The sequence below is a fragment of the Sminthopsis crassicaudata genome, chromosome 1 (genome assembly GCF_048593235.1).
Source record: "Sminthopsis crassicaudata isolate SCR6 chromosome 1, ASM4859323v1, whole genome shotgun sequence".
NCBI classification, from domain to species: Eukaryota; Metazoa; Chordata; class Mammalia; order Dasyuromorphia; family Dasyuridae; genus Sminthopsis; species Sminthopsis crassicaudata.
The window spans coordinates 665,854,785-665,881,720 of NC_133617.1; the positions used below are offsets into that span (position 1 = coordinate 665,854,785).

The following is a 26,936-nucleotide window of genomic DNA, read 5'->3' on the forward strand; positions in this document are numbered from 1 at the left end:
GCAACGACCGTGTGCCAGGCCTGGCTAAGTGTTTTACAATTGTTATCTCATTCCATCCTCACCCCGTGAGGTAAGTACTGTAGTTATTCCCATTTTGCAGCTAAGAAAACTGAGGCACATAGCCATTCAGGGATACGCCCGGGTCGCACATCTAGTGCCAGATCTGAATCCAGAGCCAGCGTTCTGTCCACCGCCATCGCTTATTATCTGGGATCTCTGGATCTCAGCTTCATTTGTAAACTGAGGGGGTGGGGCAGATGGCTTGTGGGCTCCTTCCTCCCTCTAAAGCCCGGATTCCATGGCGTCAGCCTGGAACCTCACGTACCTGACATAGAGGAAAGAGCTTGCTGCTTCCCATTCCGACTCTGCTCCTGGTTCCCGATAGTAGCACCGAGTAAATGCTGGACTATGCGTGAGCCACCCCCCCCACAGACGCCATCAGTGAAGATGCACAAGTACCCCAGAGCTTGCCGCAGAGGCTGGCCCTCAAGGCCCTTTCGGGGTTTTCTTGGAGAAATAAGGGGCTGGTTGGACGTTTCTCCTCCAGCTCGTTTTAGAGAGGAGGCGGCGGGGGCCCGCGGGGGAGGTGACCGCCCGGGCTAATCAGTGCCTGAGGCTGATCACCAGGAAGGTGTGGATTTCTATTCACCGCCACCCGGCCGCCCCTCAGAGAGGTCGGAGTGAAGTTTTTAAGCCTAGGCTTAATAACCGTTAGGTTTTAGCTTAAAAAACAAAACAAACAAAAAAGCTGCTCTAAGATTTGAGACCCCCTGGAGAGCGGACTCCAGCCAGTTGGGCCCTTTCGCCTTCCCTATTGGGCCTGAATGTCTAAATGACCCCTGTATTGTGACTCTCCGCAATGGGGGGTGGAGGGGAAGCGGATGCCGTAGTTATGCTGTGGAGTACATAGAGAAGAGAAGGATGGAGAGACTGGGGCTCCTCGAGGCGAAGCCGCCTCTGGCCGTTCTCCCTTCCCAGGCGCAGCGCCGGCGCCTAGTGGGCCCTTAATGAAGGCTTGGGACTGCCGGATGATGCAGTGCCTGTGCCTTCACAATCACGTCCCGGAGGGGGACCCGAGGAAGGGCCGCTTGACTAGGACTTGGCCGGCCAGGGTTCAGAGTCCCCGCGGGACATCGCGCGGGCTCCAAAGGCTCTTTGTGATTCCTCAGCTTCCTTGAAGGCAGAAAAATTAAACTGCGGCTGCGGCGGTATCTACAGCGGCCCCGCACCGGCGCGGGACCCTCCAGTCCAGTCCCTGGGGTGGCCTTACCGGCCAGCCGGGGCCGGTGGTGACCCAGCGCCGAGAACTGCCTTGGAGGGAACGTTTCCCCCTTAAAAAGACAGACTAAGAATGCGGAGGAGGGCTGTTGAAGCTATTTCTCAGGGAATCCGGATTGGGGAGGGAGATGGGAGGTCGGAGGTGCCCTCTAACAGTGTTTTTATGCGTAGAGCTTCGATTTACGAACAACTTTACGGGGCGAAAAACGAGGCCGACCACCACCTGCTTTGGTCTACACAGGGCAGGGAGCGCAAGAGGTCTAGGCCGCATGCGCAACCTGAGATCCCCGGGTCCAGACCGGCTCGAGCCAGGGAAGCGACCTGATTTAGGCAGGGCCGGGAGAAAGAGCGAGAGGTACGCACGCGTGCGCATAAGAAAAGTGGAAAAGAGTGGGAGAGCGCACTGGGAGCGTGCGCATAAGACGGAGAACGCGGAGAGCCCCGGGAGGGAGAGGAGCGAGGTAGGGAGAGGACTAGCCGGCACGAAAGCGCTTCACCCGCAATCTAGGGAAGGGGGTGGGAGAGGGAGGGAGGGAGGAGGAGGGGTCAGGGATAGAGGGAAGGGTGGGGCGGGAAGTAGGGGAGTGGGCGGGGTGAAGCGGTGACGTAGCCCGCCGATTACCCAGCCCCCTTCACGGCCTTCTCTGGCACTGACGTGGCTGCCGTCGGGAGCCGCCATCTTGTGGGAGCGAAACCAACGCCTGGAGAGCCGATAAAAAGAAGGAGCGGCGGCCGCTCTCGGGTGAGGAGACGGGAATCCCGAGGCTTAAAAGTGGGGAGGTAAGGCGAGGCCCCTCCACCACCCCGGACCCCTGCCCTGCAGCGTCACAGCCCTCCCCGGTGCCGGGGGCCCGGGCGAGGGAAGGTGACGGGAGCGGGGCCCGAGCAAGGCCAGGCCCGAGGCGGTCAGGCCCAGCCGGGGAGGCCCGTGACGAGAAAGGCCGCGGCTCCCACTGTGGGAGGCCCACGGCGGGGGGGGTAGGCCTGCCCCCAGGGCGCCCGAGAGCGCGGAGCCGGGCCGGGGCCACGGGGCTTGGGGTGGGGCAGGGAGAACCCTGACGCTAGGGACTTGGGAACCGAGAATTCGGCAGACCCGGGTCGGACGAGCCTCGCTTATGCTGGAGGCAGAGGGCCGGGGCCGGGGCCGGGGCCGGGGCCGCCCGGCCGAAGCTCCCCTTCTCTCCCCTCCCTTTCCCCTTCCGCGAAACCCGAGGTTGGGGCGGGAGGGGTCTGCGGACCTTTAGTGAGTATCTCGTAGAACCTGAGTGGAACGGGGGAGTACGTAAAGCTTCCCTCCTCCCTCACTTCCGCCGATGGGGAAACTGAGTCCAGAGGCCTCCTGTACGCTCTGCGGCGTTGCCTTTGCTCCCCCACCCCCGCCCCGGGCGGAGGCGCGGGAGGAAAGGCCGCCGAGGTCGAGGATCACCCTCTCCCAGGCCTCCGTGTTACCGAGGGGCCATATTTGGCCGAGGGACCCCGGGAGGGGCCGCAGCCCGGCCTGACTCTGGAGGACTCGGAGAGGGAGAGCCGGAGAAGGGCAGTGAGCCGAGAAGTGAAGGGTTTGAGTCATTTTGCGGTGGAGGAAGAAGGGGAGGAGGAGGACGACGAGGTTTCGCCAGCGGGTCCAGTTTCTGTTCCCTCTCGGAGCAGGGGGACTGGAGGTGCCCCCGCCGTGCACAACACTTGGTTTCTGTAGCCTCGTACCGAGGACCGGGTCTATACGCTCTGCCCTCGCATCCCTTCCGTGCGAGCCCGGAGGGAGGTGACTGGCCCAAGGTCACACGACCCAACTTCTCCGGGGGCACTTAGAATTTTAGCCCCTCCCTCCACCCCCACCCACCCCCGTACCGGACCGCTCCGGGGGCTAAGGGAAATTACCCGCTTTAACGACTCGACAAAGTAAATATCCTATAAAAATTTCGTGTTCCGGCCAGTCCTGTAGAAATCCGAGGCCGAGCTTTCGGGAATGTGGTGTGCAGTCTGTGGTTCTTCGCAGCCGGTCTAATTCCACTCCTGGGTAGTAGCAGACTTTCCTCTAAATGTCGGTGCCATATTTGAGAGACTAATATCACCAAGTGAGCGGAGCTTTAACCTTCTTGACAGAAATGCACAGTTTTAGTCACTGGGGGGGGGGTGACTGCTGAGCGCTTCCTATTGCATAATTCCAGTTGTGAATAGCTTGGACAAATTCAATTCCAATAATAACTTAATTACACAGCACTTAATATTAACTAATTTATTCACACCTTGAGCTAGGTGGCAGTCTCTCCATTTCACAGAAGTGGAAAGTAAGTCGAAATTTAAGTGAATTTGTGAAGATTGATAAGTTTGCAGATTATTTTCAGATGCTACTGGAAATAATTCTTAGAATTTGTCAGATTTTAGTCAAAACGATTGTTGCAATCTTGTCAACCAGTTTGCTAATTTTAGAAATGAACATTGGTGGGAGAGAGTTAAATGACACAAATAAGATCGTTCAGCTAGTTAGTAGTAGAGCTATAGAGCAGACAACAGTTTTGCGGTTATTTTATAACAAGTCGTCAGAAGTTTGCGAAATACTGATTTTTATCTTGGTGTTTTCAAGTGTTTCTAATCGGTTATAAAAGATACTATTGCCCATCTAACTGATGGTTACCTAATCCTAGGTATTATTCTTTACCTCAGCCAAAACGAAGTATTATGACAGCATGAATTTGTCAGTTTTAGTTTTTAGCATTAGTCAATGGTTTAGAAAGTTAGACTTTGAAATGCCAGTTGTTAATTGGGGTCAAAGTTAAAAGTAATTTAAAAGTTTAAAAATTAATCCCACGCCTAGTTTATCTTCACATGTTACTGAAATGTGTTATCTCCAGTATTTGGAATACACTTTTTAAGGATTTCAAGGAAATACATGGACAAAATAGTCCAATTACAACCCCTGAATCTTAAGGGTTATCAATGGTTATATCAAGGGATATCACAGATTTTTCCCTGCTATTTAAAAAATTTGGTTTGTTTTGGCCTACTCTTAGCAATGTTATTTAGCTGAAGAGAGCTGAAACTGTTACAACCCTAAAAGATCAGAAATAACTGAACCTAAGGCTTGTAGTCAGCGCTGAACAGTGGCCCTATAACCTAACAGTTCTGCATTTTTAATCATGTGATCTAAGCATTCACTTTACCTCTTACACAATATGACAAGGACATTCCACACACCCTAGTACCTGCCACTTCTTGCTTAAGATAGGAGTAACTTGGAACTAAGGAAAGTTACAATACCAGCTTTTTCATCCCTTGCTCTTAAATAATTAACAATAAATTTTATTTGGAGGAAAAGTGCTTGCAAAAAAAAAAAAAAGGTTGGTTGCTATGGTGAACCTTCTTTTAAAAGACAAAAATCAAGCTGTGTTGTGTACTGCTATCTTAATATTATAGGTGTATTTTTGTTAGAAACAGATTTGGTTATTGTGTTTTGCAGGTAAATAGGGGTTTTTTCTTTCTACTCCTTTATTCTTTTGAATAATTTGATTTATTTTTCTATAGTTACCTTAACGACATTGTTGTGTACTCATCTGCACTTTGTAGATATATCTCCTTGAGAGGGCATTGTTTTTATTACTCTAAAGTATTTTAGAAAATGATATCATAACATGTAGGCTATAATGTGAAATTAAATTTAATTTTAATGCAGAGATGGGAATTTCTGTAGTTACAAATAAGTTAATTTCCCAATTCATCAGACCCAATCATCCAATTTGTATCATGTGACTACATATGGGAAAATAAATATAAAAGGGATCAAATATCAGGTTTTTTATGTTAATAATGTTTTGTTAGAAGGGGAATTTAAAATTTATTCCTATTTGGTTTTTGAAATTCATTATGGACTTGTTACAGCTATTCCCCATTAGCACAGGCAATTGAGAATTTGCAAATGTTTTTTCTAGCCTAACCTGTCTGAAAAATGACCTTTTATTATTTTTTTAAAAAGCAGTTAAGATGTACTTTAATTATATCCTTTCCCCTTGCAGAAGTAAAAGTGCTTACAGTAATAGATTTTAAATGTCTTCTCACAATTTGTAAATAAGAAATATAGAACTTGCTTTTAAATGATCCTAGGTTTATACATACCTTCTAATTGTTACAAATGCTTTTTTCTAATGCAATAACATTTCACCTCTCCAGAATATAAAAATGTATTTTTTTTTATTGGATAGACCCTCATAAAGAATGTTTTAACTTTGCAAAGAATTCTAAATGACTTTATCTAGTATCCAAGATTTTGGTCAAAATAGCAAATTGAAAAGGAAGAATAGATCAGAAGTTACAGCCTAACAAAGAAGAGAATGAAATGTTTTATGAAAAGTAGACATAGGAATGGAAAAGCTTAGTTGACAGGACCTGTTCAGTATTAGTAGTAATTAAATACAATATGACCCTGAAGCAGTGGTTGCATTACTTTGTATGGTTTGCATGGGAAAGCAGGTAAATTAGTTAGCATAGATTAACTTTGGTTTCTCATTTTATTTTCATTACATCTCTGTGAAGTGAATGCTGTTTATCTACACTTCACATATTACAAACATCACAGCTCTTAAGACTTGAGGTACTTGGAGGAGGGTATCTCATCCCACCCTCTTCAGTTTACAAATGGAACTGAGGCAGAGAATAGCATTAATAGTAAATGACAATGTAATGACAATAGTAAATGACAATGCTGAGATGAAATGACTTGGACTAACCCTTTCACCACATAGTGTTGCCAAATTTAGTCCTCCTTCCTTTTCTATGTATTTGGCCTTTATTCTCTCCTTTGGCACAGCCACCACCCTAGTTCAGACCTTTATTACCTCCATTGGACTGCTGCTATATATATAACTTCAGCAAGTCTCCCTCTCCCCCTTGCCATTCCATTGCCCTCCACACAACTGCCAGAGATTTCCCAAAAGCACGGGTCTGTTAATGTCACAATCAGGACTCCTTATCTCCAGGATCAAATATAGACTTTGTTCAGCATTTAAAATCATAGACAACTCGTCTCTAACCTTTTTTTAGCTTTATGCTATATACCCTATGATCCACCCAAGTTGCTCCTCACAAGAGGTATTAACATGTTTCCAAGTAGCTGGTGGTACAGTGAGAGGTACAGGCCCCCCTCTCTTGAGGCCTAGAGTTAGGAAGACAGGAGTCAATTGAACCTCAGCTACTTATTAGATAGATGTCTGATTCTGGGCAAGTATGTATACTGCCCTCTCCCAGGGTTGAAAGTCAAGTGACATTTGTAATTTAACACAGATTCACAAAACATCTTCATAACGTTGTGAGGTAGGTTATACTTTTTCTCAAGGTAGAAATTATAAAACATGTCCATAGGATTTTAGATCCAGGACCTTGAAAACATACTGTCATAGGATCTTCGATTCAGAATCTTGAGCTGCAAGAGACCTGAAGCCATCTAGTCCAGCACTATAATTTCTGGAATGACAGAAGTAGGGATGGTACTGACTCCAGAGCCAGCGCTTTACCTTCTGTACCATGCTATTCATTATTTTCCTTTCACAGGTTTTTTTGTTGTTCTGTTAATTTAAATGCCATAGGTGCAAATAAATGAAGCCAAAATTTTTTTCTCCTGAAAATAAGGCTGAATGGTAAAAATGCAGGTGTGATTGGTTATTAATGCCAAGAGGGGGGGAATAAAGAATGTTCTTTTAAAAATTGCTATCAAAACAATTTTCCTGTGAAGTAATAGCTTTCTACCTTTTGCAGGTAGAAGAGAATACAGTTTGGCATTTAATGTTCAGATAATTTCGTCATTTTCAACTTCTGTTGAAGGTGTGATATCTTTTCAAAATTATAGACATAGTTAATAAAAATATAATTTATTAAGTATAACTATACAAATATACAGTTTATAACTAGTGGTTGAAGCCTTTGTTTATTATATTGCTTAGTATATTGGTAGAAAATAGAAAAATCTTTTTTAATGACAGTCTTAGATTTGTCTAAAATACTTGTCATAAGCCAAAAATATTAGATCTTGTCTAGGTATTTGTTACATATGCAAGAATGTCAGTGCACCATTGAACTTAACTGATCATTTTGATAATGATTAGAATCTGTTCCTTGACAAAATTATCTTCTAATAACACTAATTAGAAACATGAAAGACATCAGAAGCCATCTAGTCTATTATCATTTAAAAACTTTTTTAAAAATCATGAACTTGACAAACATGAAAATTTCATTATATAAAGAACAAATAGGATTGAATAGAAACTGAACTTTTAAAAAGAAAAGCTATATTTTAAGTTTAATACACTAATAAACTATCCTTGTCTGTTCCCTTTTTTGAACTTTTTGTTTTAATTAATATTGCTCTTTTCTTTCCTTTTTGATCACTACCTCTATAATTCCCTTCCCCTCCAAAAAAATCTCCCTTCCAAACAGAAAGCGCTATTTTATGACAAGTAAATATAATCAAGCCAAACAAGTTCACACATTTATTGAAAATATAGAAAGCTTGCTTCATCTGATCATCAGTCTTCCAAAGTTATTACTGGTCAGTACCTTGCTAAAAGTTCTTAAATTTTCCAAAATTATTTGTTTTTCACATTATTACAGTTTTTGTGTAAATTGTTCTACTGGTCCCATTCATTTCATCCTGGATTTGTCAGTAAACCTTTTTTAAAACCTAGTATGTACCAGGTACAGCTAAGTGCTGAAAATACAAAATGAGATAATTAACGCTTGCCTTCAAGGAGTTTAGAATCCAAAGTTTATATAAGTCTTCCCAGGTTCTTTGAATGTCCATCCCTTTTTATAACTTAATAATATGGAGGGGCACTGATTTTATTTCCAGTTCTTTGCAAAAAGAAAGTACATAGGACCTTTTCTCCCTGACTCCAATATCCTCAAAGTGTGTGACATGTAGTGATCTTGCTAAGTCAGTGTATTCACCATTTAGTGAATTTGGGAATTCAGATTTGCTTTCCAGAATGCCATTTCTTCCTTAACTGAAGCCCTTTAATGGGCATATGCTGAAAAGGCATCATTCATTCTTCATAGAACTTGTGCATTAAATACTGTGCCAGAATGATGAGGATAATTTAATACTTTTGTGTGGGTATTGGTGATATAAATTCGACATTGAAAAACTATGAGGAAGAAATAGGCCCTCCCAAAAGTTGCACGACAAAATTAGTCATTGCCCAGCCAGACAATCCTGTCAGTAGCCCTTGCCCAGTCTATCGAGGCGGGGGGCAAGGGGGGAGAGATAGAGAGACTGAAATGATGTCCTGTTTTCCTAGGTTCCACCTTCTCTATTTCATAGCAATGGTTTTATTATTTGGTGTTTTTTCTCTTCAAGTTGAAGAAAAAATACTTCCTCACTCCCTCACCTGTCTGTAAAAATGAGAAAGTACAAGTATTTTGGGCCTTATTTTTGTTAAAGGGATGTTTGTTTTTGCTTTTGTTATGCCTGAAAAGCAAAAAAATAAAATAAAATAAACTAAAGTGGGTTTTTTTTTTAAGTGACATAGTCCCTTGTAGATAATGACGTCCAACTTTTGATAGTTCATCTAAACCTTAAAAAAAATTATTTTATAATCCCAGAGAAAGCAAACCTGAGGAAGTTGTGTTGGCTATAAAAAGAATCACATTGCATCTCTGCATGTGTATTATCATTTTATTCAGAATTGGGCATTGCAATATTCCCTATTTGGAGAATGGCACCAAATAGTAACATGTTAAATGAAATTGCCTCAAAGATTTTAAGTTGATCTTGTAGTTCTTCGTTTTTGGTTTTATTCTGAGTTGTACAGTTTTTATAATCACAATCTCTCCCACTCATACCCCATAGTCCTTTCCTGTGGTGTTGGCTTTGTGACCTTGGATAGATCTTTTAAAACCTCTTGTTGCCCCAGGCTTTGGTAGAGGGAATTTTCCTACTAGAAATTTTCTTTGCCTATAAAATCGCATGTCTGGTCCTTCCCCCCACTCCCTCACAGTTTTTTTGTTTTTTGTTTTTTGTTTTTAAACTTTTAGAATTTCCTAAACAAGTGATGTGTATTAGAATAGTTGCATAGATGACTGGCTTTTACTTGCTTGTCAACTTTGAGAGGTTAAGACTCCCAAAACTCTCTTTGTAGAATTATGTGGAGTTTTTGGAATGGGTAGCTGATCAAAAATAACCTTGGGTTACATCTTAAACTTAAATATTTTCTGAAATTCTAGGAGCTCAATCTTTGCTTACCTATTTTAATAGTAGCTAAAATGAATCAGAATGCAATGATTTTGAGAAACTTCTAGAAACATTTCTCGGGTCTGGTTTTTTTTAGCATATTTTTGATGTAAATAACCATATGTTTTTAAAATTTAGTTGAGATCTTGATGTTCTGTACAGTGCTTTACTTAAAAAGAGGAAACAACATGAAGCTATTAAGCTTAGGTGCGCTTGTTAATGATTTGACTTGGTGTTTTCTGTTGGAAGTTGCATTTTCGCTTCCTTTTGTCAGTTCAAGTTTGTGTTGTGCAGTTAAATATTAGCCAGCTTCTCTGAAGGAAGATGAAGTCAAATTCATTAATGTTTTAAAGGGGTGTGGTTAGGGTGAACTTGAACGGGAAACAATACTAAAACTTGTAGGATTTCAGTTGAAGCTGAAAAAAAATAGTCTTTAAGGAAATAAAAGAAAGTGTTGTTTGATACAATATGGGAAAATTAGGACAGCTAAGTTTGATCTCCTCTTGGCACTTGGAAGACAAGACAGGCATGGTCACTTAGAAGAATGGGAGAGGGAAGAATGACCAAATGATCCTATGCAGTATTCCTATAAATTTAAGAAATTGAGATAGCTTTTAAGTCTTAATGGAAATTCCATGGAACAGTTTTCCATAATAAGACAGAAGTTTCCACAGTTAAAGGTAGCAAAGTGCTTGAAAGAAAGCTTTTGTGAATTTGTTAATGATCCATGACATGCTTTACGGAACTGAAAGTAAAATTGCTACCTTAGGCCTCAGTGTGTATAGTTTTTTTTTTGGGGGGGAGTGAGATAGAGGGAAGAACTAGTTGAAATTATGAGCATAAATAACAAAAAACTTGTAGGAGGAAAGTGAACTCAGAGAGGAATGGCTCGTATCCTAAGAGTCTTTGCTTGGGTTTTAGAATAGATTTTGAAACATTTGAGAAAAAGATAGTTAATTTATTGCCTGAAAATAAGAGAATATGATTAGAAGATTAGTGAACCCAAAGAGGGCAGAAATGTTAAACCTTGTTTAATATTAGTTTTGTGATTTAGCCGGAAGTTTTCCCAAGTGCTCAGATTTATTTATATTATATATATATATATATATGTGTGTGTGTGTGTGTGTGTGTATGTATATGTGTATATATGTATACATATATATTATAAAAATGGAAATAGTTTTTTTAAATCAGAATACAAAAAATGGCTTATGCTTGAAATTAGTTTGGGAGATTAAGGGACTGAGCTATCACTACTGAAAAATGCTAAGTCTAACTGGGTGATTTTGTTTTGGTTTTTTTTTTTAATTGTAAGAAAATAAATTAGGTGCCATTATTTATCAAATGTTTTGTTTCTATGTCTGGAAGATAAAGAACATTGAAGGAATTAGAGCCAAAGAATAGCAATTAGAGTTGCATGGATCCAGCAAATTTAAATTACTTCAGATCTCTTGGTTTGGAAAAATAATATACCAAGATACGGAACCACCATTTGTGATCTTTATAGAATCTTGGAAAAATTTGAACAGTTTCAGGAAATTTAAAATTTTTGAGGCAAAGAATGGAATTATATTGTGTAAATCAAAGACCAGTAGACTTGATTCTGGGACAATTCTATAGGGGATGTATCAAATAAATCCCAGATTTGTTGTGAATCATTTTTCTATTTCTGACAAGAGTGCTAGATCTTGTATCCATAATATACTAAGTGTTTATGACTCTTAAGTATAGCATCATTGGGGATATCATGGAAGAATTTATGGGAAAGAGGGTGTCATTTGAAAGTGAGGCATGCACAGTCGTGTGTGTGTGTGTGTGTGTGTGTGTGTGTGTGTGTGTGTGTGTGTGTGTGTGTGTAGTCTATTGGTTAGTTTTGTTTAGCTGTGATTTACTACAAAGGAAAGTATGTTTTGGTAGGTTGAAAAAGACCTAATGGATATTGTATATCCTTTCAATCGATATTTTATTTATATATAATATAAACATACATTATATGCTTTAATATATAGTATAAAACATTAAATCTATAGTAATGTAGTGACATACATATTTAAGATAGAAAAGGACATCAATAAAACATGTTTTTAAAAAAACTTAAGTGATAGTATGTAGTTAGATGGATTTGGTACTCTTTGATTAAATCCAGAGTATTGATTAACGGATCAGCCTCAATCTACACAAATGTATGTAGGTCGTAGGTGACATACTAAAGAGTTTTGTTCTTCATTCTATTGGGAACCTTTATCAATGTTTGACACAATTCTTGAGGTCTCCATTCTTTCCCAATTTTTCAGTTCTCCATTGCCTTCAAAAATGTCAGATTTTCATCTTTGAAAAATCTTCAGTTTGTCCTATCATCTTTTCATGCAGTTGCCCTATTTTTCTCTTCCCTTTTTCAGCCCAAGTCCTAGAAAAGGTCTACTTTTTTTTGGGGGGGGGGAAATGATAAGCCAGCTCCAGCTTTGTCGTCATTTGCTTAATCAGTTGTCAGCAAAAAGTATGCTTAAGCATATAGACTTCTATAATCAACTTTGTTTTCCTTTAATTACTTTCTAGAAATATATTTATTCCCATTAATGGAATTACTGAGTCATAGATAGGACCTATGGTTTTTGTGATTTCTGTATTTCCATGTAGCCTTCTGAAAAGAGCACGCAAATAAGTTGCCTTTTGTTTTAGTTTTTATTAAACCAAACCAATCACTTTGTTCCAAATAATTTTAACCATTGCTTTGATAAAGAATTGTTTCTTTTTTAAAATAGCTTTTTATTTACAAGATATATGCATGGGTAATTTTTCAGCATTGACAATTGCAAAACCTTTTGTTCCAATTTTCCCCCTCCCCTCCCTCCCTCCATGGCAGGTAAACAAATACATGTTAAATATGTTAAAGTGTATGTTGAATACAATATATGCATATATTGTCCATACAGTTATTTTGCTGCACAAGAAGAATTGGGCTTTGAAATAGTGTAGAGTTAACCTGTCAAGGAAATAAAAAATGCAGGTGGACAAAAATAGAGAGATTGGGAATTCAATGTAGTGGTTCCCACTTATTTCCCTGGATTCTTTCTCTGGGTATAACTGGTTTGATTTATTATTGTTCTATTGCAACTGATTTGGTTCATCTCATTGTTGAAGATGGCCATGTCCATCAGAATTGATCCTCATATAGTATTGTTGTTGAAGTATATAACGATCTCCTAGTTCTGCTCATTTCATTTATCATCAGTTCATGTAAGTCTCTCCAGGCCTCTCTGAAATCATCCTGCTGGTCATTTTTTACAGAACAATAATATTCCATAACATTCATATACCACAATTCATTCAGCCATTCTCCAATTGAGGGGCATTCACTCAGTTTTCAGTTTCTGGTTACTCACTACAAAAGAGGGCTGCCACAAACATTCTTGCACATACAAGTCCCTGATAAAGAATTTTTATCCTTTCCATATTTGGTATAAGCAAATGATGCTTTTCCTTTAATTTAGTTCTCTGGAATTTGGTGTGTTTACTGTGAGAATGGATATAACTTTTTTTTTCGATTGTCTTTCCAGCAGCATTTAATTGAATGACAGCTGCTTTCCTCATTGTTTATATTAATGAGTCTGTAAACATATATATGTATATATCTATTACTGTTTCTACATTATATTTTCTTTGGGTTGGTCTGATTTTAATATATTCCTAGTGCCAGATTGTTTTGATGACTGCCCTCTCATAATTTAAAATCTGGAAATATAAGTTATTTTTGACAAATTCTTATCAGTTTATCCTTTGGTTTTGTACAATTTGTTTTCATACAATTTTATGAAATACCATGTTGATATTTTAGTATGGAACTAAATCCATAAATTGGAACTTTTTTTTTTCATTGTCTAAATTTTTCCTTCATTGTGGTCCCATATATTGAGAAGTATGTATGTGTTATTGCTAGTGTGAGTGAGTTGTTTTTCCAGCTATGTATTGCTATCTATAATATAGGACCACAATTGGCTTTTAATACATTGAACATCAAAACACCTACCATGTGAGGGTCTAGCAGCTAACACAAATATATGCTTTACATATTGCCTTCACTTGATTCTCATAACAATTTTGTGAAATACCACTCATTTTGTAGATGGGAAAAGTGAGGCTTTGAGAATTTACTCGGCTAATGTCATATATAAAACTAGTGTTAAAGGCAAGGTTCAAATCCTAATACCTCCTGAAGCTTTAGTCCAGTAAGTATTCTTTTTCACTTCGCCCCTTAGTGATGCTGATTATCGGTTTATTATAATTTTCAAGTTATGCTTTTATGACTGATTATTCATTTTAACAAACACTAAGCATCTGCTATGTGTAAAGCATGATGTGGGGTTAATGTTAACTTCTTCAGGAGTGTATATTCCATGATTTGGAAAGACATGCAGTTTGTATGTGGATAAGTCTGATACAAAATCAGGAATATTGAGTGCAAAGTAAAAACCCAGCAGAAGGATATTTGCGGAAGAGGAGAATAATTTGGAAAGATCAAAAATACCACCTGAGGAGAAATTTGAATGAGGTGTGTGATCTGCTTGAGAGGCAGATGGTCAGGTTCAATTTAAGGATCAGCCAGTAGTACTGTATACAGCATGTGTGAGAGGAATTACTGTGATAGTATGTAAAGATAGATTAGAGCCTCTAAAATGCCTTATGTCCAGCTTGCTTCTCCATTGTCGGGTGACATGCAATTTGAATTCCATAAAGTTTGTGGTGTTCTGAGATGTGTCATCAGAGTATTGCCTGGAGAATGTTTATTTTTAAAATGGGAGCTTTTTGCTTGGGGTAAAGAGTTTGTGATTATAAGTAGTATTCTAACTAAAGTATACCCTGCTCCTTTCCTCTTTTTCAGTTTTGTGCCCAACTAATTTTCCATTTCCCAAATTCATATACTGATATACTATAAATCAAAGGGGCGATATACTGTAAATCAAAAAAATCATCTAACTGCATCTAGACCTCAGCTTCTTTTAAACCAGATTTTGTTGCAACTCCACCTGGAGTCTCTGAATAAGAGAGTTACAAAATTAGGATTTGTCAGTAAATATTTGATTTGTAGACCTATTTTATATACCAATATACCTGGGATAGAGTAAAAATTTCTTAGGTGAAAAGGGGTCATAGGTGGGAAAAGTTTTAAAAAGCCCTAATTTACATAATAGGTATTTAAAAATCCATTTAGTTTCTTTGTTCTTGTGGAGATTGTTACACCTGTTCTCTTCTGAATTGAAGGACTCATGTGATGCTTAGTGCATTTGGCATTGACTAGAAAAAACTTCTAGAGGACCCTCAGTATCAATAAGGAATTCCCTCTTAATTTGGGCCTTGAAAAAGTTGACCTCTGATAGTGGTGCCTAAGTATTTTTATAGCCTATTCTTCATTTGGACTATTTTAAAAAGAATCATTAAACAGTGTAATCTCGGATTTGCATCTGTCAAGGAATATTTTATGATTTTAAGCATATGTCTGAAAGAAGTATTTTTGTTCTGGATCAAACACTTGATTGTAATCAATGCTGGGATTTTGTGTTTTGGGATTTTCAGTCAGTTGAATACCATTTATAAAGAATTTGCTTTCTTGTTTCTTTCTCATACTTCCATTTAAAGATAAGACATTAGGCCTGGGTCACTAGTTATTTTCTTCACTTTTGGGAACATTAGCATCATTTGTGATTTCTGTTACCATTTCCATTATTATTATTATTATTTTTTATCTTGCTTTCTTTGAAATAAATTGTGACATGATCCCTCAAAATCAGAACAGGTTTTCTCTCTGTGCTTAGTAAGTGCCAATTCTACTAGGAACACATAGAGGAAGAAAATGCTAATATAAATCCACCTTCGTTATTGTACAGTGGCCACAACATAGCAAGAACATTAGTGACATACACCCAGGAGTTAATCAGAGACAAAATTTTTTTTGAAGGGAAGGCAATCGAGCTTAAGGAACTTTTGTCCAGGTTAACACAATAAGTTTTAAGTGTCTAAGGCTGGGTCCTCCTGATTCCAAGACTAGTGCTCAATCTACTGCACCACCTTAATTGCCCTGCCCCTAGAGACAGAATTTTTAAAAAGGAGTCAATAATAAAAACCCTTAAGATTTCACCCCACAAATGTACACAAAGAATGAATTAAGAAAGATGAGCTAAGAGCATTGTGCAAGTATTTATAAGTATTACTGAGACTTGGGATAAAACCCATATCTGAATTATCGGTCAAGAAAGTTATATCTCAGTCAAAAAAACCTGATAAGAAGGGAAGGTGTAGGGATGGAGTAGTATTGTATAAATAAAATATTAATAAAAGGGAGCAACCATTTGGGTGAAAGATCAGGGAAGCATAAACTAAAGCAGTATTGAATTTGCAGCATGCTACAAACTGCCTGGACAGAGTAAGGAAATTGAATATTATGCACAAAAGCATAATATTGTAGCAATAGAGGACTTCAATTATTGGGGCACCTGATTAACTCTCTCTGCCAAAAGCAGAGCAACTGATGATTTCTTGATTTGTCTTCAAAATAATTTTTTTTTTCTTCAAAAAAGACATCCCATTTTCAACATAATTTACACCATCCAAAAAAGAATGACTTGCAGGGTAGAAATGATGTGAACTTTGAGAAGTGACCATTCCATTTTAGATTTTGGTAGAGAAAAGTTATGGTCAGCATCATCTGACACATACCCTAGATTTTGGGAGAGCAGATTTCAAAGGGCATAGTGTGTATATTAAAATTCTACAGAAGTAGACAAGGAGGATTAGGAAATAATTTTTTTTTTAAGGATAACAAAAAGCAGGCTGATTTTTCTTTTTCTTTTGTTTTTATATTGGGGAAAACTCAAAAGATTAGATGTTTGTAGCGGCAAGGAATGATGATAGCTGATGGTGAGATTGGAAAATTTAGTCATTCACCTCTGTATTTTTCTTTTACCTCTGCCAAAAAACTTTTTTTTTTTTTTTTTTTTTTTTTGACAGAGCAAATAATGGCTAATAGGGAGTTGATCTAAGATAAGATAGGAAAGCATCTGTCCCAAATGAACTATAACTTTAGTAATGAGGGACAGTGAGAAGAGTGCTAAATTTGCAGTCAGGGAACCTGGATTCAAAATTTTTACTGATTGCTTGTGGGCAAGTCAACTTTATCTTCCTCACTAGAAAATGAATAGTTTTTTTTTTTTCCTTAAAGATGAATAAATGGCATCTAAAATACTTTCAAGCTCTGAGTCTTATATGAGAGCTGAACCCATTGTGTGTGTTAAATTTGTATCTTGACTGACTACCACAACACCCCACTCTCCCCTACCCCACCCCACCACAAAAATACCTAGGTTGAAGAGGCAATAGATTACAAAGGGGAAAAAAAAGTTGGAGAGCTTAATTTACAAATTTTATCATCACCGAAAATTCACTGGTAATGTGTGTGGAATCATAAGATATCTTGTAATTGCTATCATGATTTTTGATTCTATGATATATAAATCTGGTTTTTCAGACATCTACAGAAGACCAAAGGATATTAACAAGTTTGAGGTGATATGGATAGGTTAAGTTGAAAGTTTCCATGGTCACTTTGAGAGGATTTGAATATGTGAATGAACTAACCCCCAACAAGACCCAGAGAGGAATTATTAGTCTTTTCCCATTTTTAATCTATGGTTACATGGTTCTCTGCCTCTCTTCCTCCCCACGTCTTGTCCCCATGTCCTCTGCCTCTATACCCATTTCACTGCTTGTTTCTTCTGTATTTCCGTACTTTTTTTTTTTTTTTTTTTTTTGCCCCCCGAAGCCTTTGTCTTTATTAAAATATAATTATAGCTCCATTTCCCATTACCAGTCAGTCATGTCATTTCCCTCAAGTACCCAGAGAACTGGGTGTGGCTATTCCCTTTTCATAATTTCTTAAATTATCAACTCAGACTTTCATTGATATTTGAAAGCTCTTGGATAATGAAGAACAATACATAGTGAGCATCAAATATTGCCTCCAAACTTGTTACTGTTATACCAGAGTCAGACTGGTGATAATTATAAAGGATTAGAAGAGCAGCTAGATGATGAAGTGGATAGAACTCTGGCCCTGAAGTCAGTAGGATCTGAGTTCAAATATAACCTCAGGCACTTAACACTTCCTAGCTATGTGACATTAAGCAAGTCACTTAACTCCAATTGCCTCAGCAAAAAAATAATAATTTAGACTAGTTAGTATTAAAAAATCAAAATTATTATCAAACTAAAAGACTAAAGATAAGGAGATATTATGTAAAACATAACAGCTCTAATCTATTTAACCTAGAGAAAAACGAGGGGGAAGGTATCCCACAGCTAGCTAGCTATCTTTAAAACTTTAAAGTAACTTTTTAAAGTAACTTTAAAAGGTTTTTAAAAGGTTTTAAGTAATTTTAAAAGGTTATGTGAAGGGGGCAGTTAGGTGAATCAGTGGATAGAGCACCAGCTTTGAATTCAGGAGGACCCGAGTTCAAATCTGGTCTCAGACACTTAACACTTCCTAGCTGTGTGACCCTGGGCAAGTCACTTAACTCCAGCCTCAGGGGGGAAAAAAGGTTATGTGAAAGCAAAATTTCATTTGTTCATTTGGTTCAAAGGGCTGAACTGAAATAATGGGTAGAAGTTGCAGAGGAAAATTTAGCTTTGATGTCAGGACTTTCACGTCTGGCCTTATTTCTTCAATTCTGCTACCACTCCACTGGGACTAGAAGTTGCCTATAGAGGTTCGAAGGCCATTTAAAATTGTTTGCATTGTGGATTGATCTCACCAAAAGATGAATCACTTAGTGTCTATAGTAATAGTAATGAACCTCTGTACCTGGCTGGGTTGGCCTTCAATCTCTCTCTTTTTTTTTTTTTTTTTTTTAATTATATATTTTTAAAATTAATTTTATAATTATACATTTTTGACAGTATATATGCATGAGTAATTTTTTATAACATTATCTCTTGTATTCATTTTTCCAGATTTTCCCGGAGCCTCTCTCCCTCTACTCCCTCCCCTAGATGACAGGCAATCTCATACATTTTATATGTGTTACAGTATAACCTAGATATAATATATGTGTGTAAATCCAATTTTCTTGTTACATGTTAAGTATTGGATTCCGAAGGTATAAGTAACCTGGGTAGGTAGACAGTAGTGCTAACAGTTTACATTCAATTCCCAGTGTTCCTTCTCTGGGTGTAGTTGTTTCTGTCCATCATTGATCAGCTGGAAGTGAGTTGGATCTTCTTTATGTTGAAGATATCCACTTCCATCAGAATATATCTTCATACAGTATTGTTGTTGAAGTGTATAGTGATCTTCTGGTTCTGCTCATTTCACTCAGCATCAGTTGATGTAAGTCTCTCCAAGCCTTTCTGAATTCATCCTACTGGTCATTTCTTACAGAGCAATAATATTCCATAGCCTTCATATACCATAATTTACCCAACCATTCTCCAATTGATGGACATCCATTCATCTTCCAGTTTCAAGCCACTACGAAAAGAGCTGCTGCAAACATTTTGGCACACACAGCAGGTCCCTTTCCCCTTTTTAGTATTTCTTTGGGATATAAGCCCAGCACTGCTGGATCAAAGGGTATGGACAGTTTGATAACTTTTTGGGCATAGTTCCAGATTGCTCTCCAAAATGGCCAGATTCTTTCACAACTCTTAACAACAATGTATTAGTGTCTCAGTTTTCCCACATCCCCTCCAACATTCATCATTATTTGTTCCTGTCATCTTAGCCAATCTGACAGGTGTGTAGTGGTATCTATCTCAGAGTTGTCTTAATTTGATTTCTCTGATCAGTAGTGACTTGGAACACTTTCATATGAGTGGATATAGTTTCAATTTCATTATCTGAGAATTGTCTGTTCATATCCTTTGACCATTTATCAATTGGAGAATGGTTTGATTTCTTATAAATTAGGATCAGTTCTTTATATATTTTGGAAATGAGACCAGCAAGTTCAGTCTTGATCAAATTTTGAGCTTGGTAGAGTTTGCCAGCTTTAAACTCTGCCTTTGAGAATCATACTTCTGTGTTACAATGAGAAATCAAATGAGGCTTTTGTAGAGGAAATTCTGTTTTGGGAGGGAGAAGGGGGAGTGTTGCCTTAATATGGATTTGGATGACAGGTGGTGTTACTGTTGTAGTATCTGGTAGTATCTTTAATGGGTCCATTGTTTAATTTTGTTTAATATTGCTTAACTGCTTAATCTAATCAGGTAGCTTTTTTGGGGGGGATATGGTTTTTTTTTTTGTTTTTTGGGGGGGGTTTATGTTTTACTTGGACTAGTCATATTTGAGCGCTTGCAACATTATCTATTCTCAAATGAAAAAATTCCAAATATATAATTTTAAAAATAGTAAAAGAAAAAGGAAGGGGGGAGAGAAAAATACAAAACCACAAATCTATTTAAAAGATTTGGTTTTCCAATTTATTTGGCAGTCTAATTGATTTGGATATGTAAACATACTCTGGAATGCCAGTCCATCTAAATTGTAGTAATATTTGATTTATGATAATTTCACAAAAACCAGTTGCATTATTATTTGTGTAGCATTTTACAGTTCACAAAGCCCTTTGCAAGAACTCTTTCCACTGTACTCTACAGCTTTTCCTTCTGATCTTAAAAGATGAAGAAATGGAGTCTCAAAGACTAGAAGTGATTTTTTTCATAGTGTCCTACAACTAGTAATTGTTGGGCCATATGGGTCAAATCTAGAACTTCAGACTCCATTTTCAGATGTGTGAAAAATTTTGGCAACAGTTGTTAAAGGAAGCAATTAATGGACTTAGGCTAGGGTATGCCTGTAATAAAATTTTCATTTATCATAGGATTTTGCATGTTATGTATGTACGGTGGTTTGGTGGTGTGAATGTTGATTCTTAACAGTGCCTATCATTCTTACAAGTTGATTTTGCTGGATGTGCTTTTTATTCTAGGTCCTGGAATATGATATGAATAAAACTAATTTGTAACTTTTGAAACATAGCTTTGAGTGTTTCTGAATTGAATATAAGATGCTAAAAATGAATTGCAACTTATAAAATCTTATACTTTTAGCTAATCTATTTTAGGAATGTTAAATGAAAATACTTCTATCATTTCAGTCGGGTTTGGTTAAAGCTAGATTAATCGATAGAATAACCAGAAATACCAGTGTCTTTGAGGATTTTGGTGAGTAGATGAGGAAATGGAAGCGTCTTTGTCTCACATCCATTCCATATCTTTTTTACAAAAGTGTTTTTAGTATTTGTTCAGAGAAAGGATACAATTATACAGATGGTTACAGGTATAGGTCAAAAGTTTATTTAGGTCACAAGAATCTTTTTTTTCTAGCAGTAAAACCAGTTAATTCAGATTTCATCTATTCAAATGAAGCCTGTACAAAAGATAAAAATATAGCATTAAGCTTTAAGAACCCAGGAAGGCTATGTAGCCTTAACAAACTGTTCTCTCTCCCAAAAGTCACATTGTTTGAAATACTTAAAATTTTCCATGGACTAAACTTATAAATGAAGGGGGGGGAGAACACTGATGTCATTTGTGAAAACCAATTTCTTGCACCCTGAGTTATTACCTTAATCTAGTCTAATCTATAGCTGGCTAAGAATTCCTTCTATATTATTTGCAGCATCTATTTAAATCAGTTGATCAACAAAGACTCAAAGTTGGCTTTAATTGTCAAGTTTTTCCTTTGCACCTTGACTGAATCTGCTTTTTTTCAATTTCCATGAATTGTTCCTAGTTCTTCCCCTTTGAATAAAGTAGAATAAATAATTCTTATAACCAACAGTTAATATTGTGCTTTAAGATTTTCAAAGAATTTTCATGCTTATTTTATCCTCAGTAATTCTATGTAGAATGATACTGTTATCCTTATTTTACAGATGAAAGAACTGAGACAGAGTGAAGTCAAACAAGTTAGGGCCTACTAAGTGCTAGGCACTGAGAATATAAATATAAGCAGGAAGACAGTCCCTGCTTTTAAGGAGCTTATATGGGGAAAGACTATACTCAAGAGGGAGGTACAAAGAACTGGAAGGAAATGAAATTACCACAGAGCCATTGTGGAGAAAATCCAGTAGAAGTGTTCAGGGCAACCTGGAGAAGGAATGAAGATCATGGCTGTCCTGGGCCTTCCTGAATTAGAAGGGAGAGGGGCTAGATCTGGAAAGGTAATTCCACTGTGAGGTCCAGAAGTAAAGGGTCCTTTCTGAGTGAAGAGGTTTCAAAGGATTTGCAGAATACATTTGGGAGATCCAAGAATAAAGCCTCAAGAGAAATGGAACTTAATTTGGCCAGGGTCACGCTAGTGAGTTTTTAAGAGTAAATTAAAAATGAGTCCTTCCTGACTTTGAGGTCAGCCCAGTCCATTACATTACTTAAATCTACACGCCTTATTCTTGTACATTGAAATGTTTGAGAACATAATTTGGTGGTGGAGGCTTTATAGCAGGGGTTCTTAAACTACAGCCCCCTATTTAAAAAGTTTAAGGACCACTGCTTTATAGCCTGCAAATATCCCCAGGTAGTAACTGAATACTATTATTAATTTCTCTTGTTTAAACATTCCCATTGCCCTTTACCTACTCTCATGGCATGACTTTCACCCTTTTAGTTGTTCTGTTATTTATTTCTCCCAAAAGGATTCCCTAGTCATAAACAAGCCCTGATTTTGCTCAAAAAGGAAACTTTCTTTTTCTGTTTTCTTCTGTTAACTTGCCCAATGTGAAACTTTTGGTCCTTGTAAAAACAGTAATTATTTTGCACAAATCTGCCATTTCTGTGGCTTACCCATTCTCTTTTGCCAGAGAATTTCATTTGATTCCTGGAAGCAGATGTCCAGGTGGGAGAGGCTCTTTGGAAAATCAGTTTCCTCTCCTGACTAATATATAGGAAGATTAAATTGAACTAGAAGTACCGGTTTCCACAGCAGTGTAGATCTGATCATGATGAAGGAGAATATGAAATAACAGCATCTAGGCTAAGTGTCAAAAAACAAGCACAAGCCTGCAAGAACCTGGGAAGTATCCTAAGACAGAGTCAGTCTGAATAGGACCTTTTTTCTTCCTAATAAAATGTTGCATTAGCTGACCTAAAGGGGAAAAATTATGTGCCATGAATAATACTGGGAATTATTTTCTTGGGGAAAAAAATACATTCTCCTCGCATGCGCCCCCCCTCCCCCTGTTAAGAAGATACCATAGACTTTCCCTGATAAGTGGTAAAATACTATTTGGCACTGGTAGTGAAAAGGCATACTGAAGTTTAAAAAAAAGACATTAGATAATGTTTTTAGATATGCTATAATCAGTTTCCATGAAGATTATAAACTGTAGCAAAAACCTGCACAGCATGAGAATTTTGTCATTACTAGTCAACATGAGAATATTTTCAATTTGGGACAGGGTGAGGAAAAATAACTTTACACTTAAGACTATTGCCTATGTCTCCAAAAAAGGAAACTGTTAGAATCATTAAATTCTTAACCACCAATTTTGGGGAAAGTACATGTGTTTATTCTGAACTGAAATGGAAGAAATTGAGGACTAGAAGATACCTTCATGATACAAGTCACTTAGGTGAAATCTAAGGGGGGACCCAGAAGAGTATCTGGAGTTTAATGATACTTTTCACTGAAATTGAAACTTGCCAAGCCAGTGTAGACTGTATTTGACTTGGCAAAGAGTGTTCTTGTTTAACAAGCAAAACTGATGCATTCAAGCATAAACAGTTTGGCCTCAGTGGGGCATTATGTAGGAATTTAGGGGGGGAGAGAGATTGAGAAGTGTTATGATATAAGAAATAGGAAACAATCATGCTTTTTCCAGTCAATAAACATTTATTAAATTATATGCCAGGCAGTGTACTAAGTATGCACCAGAGACAGAAGTAATTGGAGAAATATACTTGGCTAAGGTAGAATTGAAACATGCAAAAAAATATATATATATATATAGCCTGTCTTGAAAAGTCACGATTGGCCTTGGGAGCTGTACTAAAGTGAAGGTTAGTTGAAAAGCTCTTCACTGCCCTTCATTCCTCAGGGGCATAGGGTACTGCTGAGGTGTGTATACAGGCTGATGCAATTTTGCAGGATGATGAGATGATTCCAAAGAATTAATACACAATTGGGGAAAGATGGTTTCTTTAGAAAAGAGAAAAAGGGAGAAACTCAAAGTTGGACCATATCATCAAGTGTAGATTTGAGCCAGAAGTAGCTTCTCACCTTTGAAATTCTTGTTAGGTCTTAATGGCTTTTCATATTTGTCCAGCATTATATAGACATTTCCAACTTGTGCTTAACCACTACTGGCCTTGCATGAAATAGGCCATTAATTTGTTTGAAGGAGAGAAGTGAAAAAATTTAAGATGAAAGCTGAAAAATGAACACTGAGGGGAAAGAAGCTTATTCTCAATAGCATCTTAGAAGGAAATCTTAGAATCTGCTCACCCCACCCTTTACAGTTTTGTTTTGTTTTTTAAATAAAAATAAAAATAAAACAAAAAACAAAATTTGTTTGCTATTAGGGAGGTGTTTCAACTCTGATAACTAAAGTAATAATCAATTTCCCTGTGTTTCTGGCTTTTTAATGAAGCTAAGCTTTTTATAGTGACAATAAGTTTTCAAAAAGTCAACATGCTGAAAACTCTTAAAGGGGGGGCTCATAAGCAGATTTTGTGTGTATGTTTTTCTAGAAATGGTTCTCACCTCTAAGAGTGTTCTAACAGTGCTTTATATTACAGTGAAACTTTTTTTACAAGTAAAACTTAGTACTTCTGTTGAATTGAATGCTTATTTATTTTTTATTCTTTGCCAGCCAGAATATTGTTCTCAGATATTTAACGGGTCTGAAAAAAAGGTCTCTTTAAAAAGCAACATCATACAAGTTCAAATCCAGCCTCAGACACTCAATAGATCCCAGCTGTATGATCCTGAGCAAGTCACTTAATCCCCAGTTGCCTTAGCAAAAAAACAAAAACTACTATGTAAGTTTAAAAAAAAAAAAAGAAAAGGAATTGACCCAGTTATAATCAATAACTGGAAGGATTATAATTTATTTGGTCATGTGTGTAGGTGTGGGTGTGGGTGTGGCAAGAAAGATAAAAGTTTCAAGGGATCCTGGTATATATCATTTCTAGAGCCTAATCCAGTCCTGGTTAATGCTAGAATAAGCATACATTGGAGGTAGAATATGCAGACAATTCTTTTCCAGTCTTTAATTTTAGGCTATGTAGACATTTTCCAATAAATACAGATCATCTGTTTAGTGTAAGATTAAAAAAAAAAAACAAAAAGCTAAGTTCATACTGACCAAGCCATTTGAGCTGTTACTTAAATCCCCAGAAACTTGAGCCTATAGAGGCTTCTGTTTCCTCAATGATAGACAATGGAATTCCATTCTGTGTCAACTTGTGAGTGTCAGAAGCTTCTCCTTTGGACATGTTTGAGGCTTTATTTTTAGTTTGTCAGATTTTGGATTTGGAATTGAAATCCTTATGTTTAATTATAAACTATAGATCAAGAGTTGGAAATGAGCTCATCCACATTCTTAATTTACAAGCAAGGAGCTAAAAAGGCCAGAGAGACCCAATTAATTTTGTTCAAGGTCACAGAGTTTTATCAGTAGCAGAACCTGGTATGAATACCCATGTGTTGTGACTCTAAAATCAAACTTATTTTTTACTGCCCCATGCTGCATTTCAGAAATCAGTGGAGAAATTGTGGGAGATAAATTGAAAGTTGGGAGATTTTATGTTGGTTTTAAAATACAAGTAGGTGGCCCAGCACAAAAGAGCACTGGACCTGAAGTTATTAGGTTGGTCATATTGGGGCTCAGATTTTTCAACTATTGTTTAACTTTGGTTAAGTCATTTAATCTTTGTCTGCTTTAGCTTCTGATTTATGAAATGGGGATGATAGTAGTTTTGCTTTTTTTGTCTTAATGTAAATATTTTCATATTTTTCTCAAAAAAAAATACATGTTTGGCCAAATTGAATCTTAAAATCAATTACGTGTTAAGGATGATATATAATATAGGAGAAAGAACAGTGGATTTGGGGTGTAGAAAACTTGGGTTCTGTTCCTGCTCCACTTTCCTAGACTGAGTGTCAATTTACTCATTTATAAAGTGGAGGAGCAGAAATTGATAAATATACAATTGGAAAAGGACTTGAGATCATCTCACTTAGCTTTCTTGTTTTGCAGATGAGGAAACTAAGGTGATTCCCCAAAGTCAGGCAGAAAGTGGCAGAACTGGAGCTTTAACCCTTGTCTTGCTTAATCTAAATGCTCAGTACTTTTTAATGGGTTCTAAAGTAAACAAAATGTTTGGTTTGAGAATATTTATGAAGTCTTAGTGGTTGTTACATACTTGCTTATTGTGAGAGGAATGAAATTCTATAAGCATTATCCTCTGTTTTATTTTTATTTTTTTAGTTTTCTGCCTTGCTTCTCACTACTTTTGGCTTTCTTTGTGTAATAAACTGGCACAATTTTAAAACTTTTTTTTATCTTTTCAGGTTTCTTTTGCCAACGTTCAACACATCACATTTGGAACATGGGGAATATATTTGCTAACCTCTTCAAGGGGCTCTTTGGCAAAAAAGAAATGCGGATTCTAATGGTTGGTCTGGATGCTGCAGGAAAAACAACTATTTTATACAAACTGAAGCTTGGTGAAATAGTAACTACTATTCCCACTATAGGTGAGAAGCAATTAGCATCATCTAAGTAGAAAATTGAACAGTATGGTTGCAAGCTTTGCTGAAAAGACAGGAGTTTAAGAGAAATTGAAAAAGTCTTCAATAATTTTGAGCAACTGAGTATTTGCAGGTCCCCAAGAAGCTTAGTAACTGGAGAACCAAGATCACACATTATTCTTTCCAGCAGTTTATTTTTTTCTACAAAGTTAAAGATGCTACTCTGAGTTTTTAAAAGAAAGGGGAATTCTTTTTTTAAACAATCTAGTTTTTGGAGCAAGTAAGGGGTACAAGAGGAAAGAAAATTTTTAAGGAAGAACAGAAAGTACTATAAAAGAAGAGAGGAGTGCAGAAATTACTGTAGTAACTTGTAATACATTCTTAGGCCATATTCTTCCCTCATGTTAGATTATTTCCCTGGAGGGGCCCACCAGGCCTCCATTTCTTAGGCCAATACTGTTAGGAATGCCACGGGGAAGTTTAATCCCTCAGCCCTGATGTGATGAAATAGATATGAAAGATTGTTAATATTCTCTTTCCTGCAGTTCTTAATGCAGAAGTGTCGAGTTTTTTATTTTGCTTTTCCTCAAGCAATTCTTAACAGAACTCCATATAATTATGGACTATATAAATTAAAAATAGAAGACTGTAGAATAGAATTTTAACTATCCAAAAATGTTGGGTTAGTATTTTGGAATG

General features: G+C 37.5%; 1 protein-coding gene across 3 annotated transcripts in view; it reads left to right on the forward strand.

Moving 5' to 3' along the window:
- Nucleotides 1-885: 885 nt before the first annotated feature.
- Nucleotides 886-26,936, forward strand: part of ARF1 (ARF GTPase 1) — a 31,375-nt gene continuing 5,324 nt past the window's right edge. The window contains exons 1-3 of one of the 3 annotated variants that reach the window (XM_074283129.1): nt 886-1,739; nt 1,905-2,020; nt 26,058-26,243. In XM_074283129.1, coding sequence (XP_074139230.1) covers nt 26,096-26,243 — 148 coding nt within the window. In that variant the 5' untranslated portion in view covers nt 886-1,739; nt 1,905-2,020; nt 26,058-26,095. Of the gene's footprint in view, nt 1,740-1,904; nt 2,059-26,057; nt 26,244-26,936 lie in introns of all 3 variants that reach the window. The other 2 variants (XM_074283128.1, XM_074283130.1) reach the window with 2 other exon arrangements.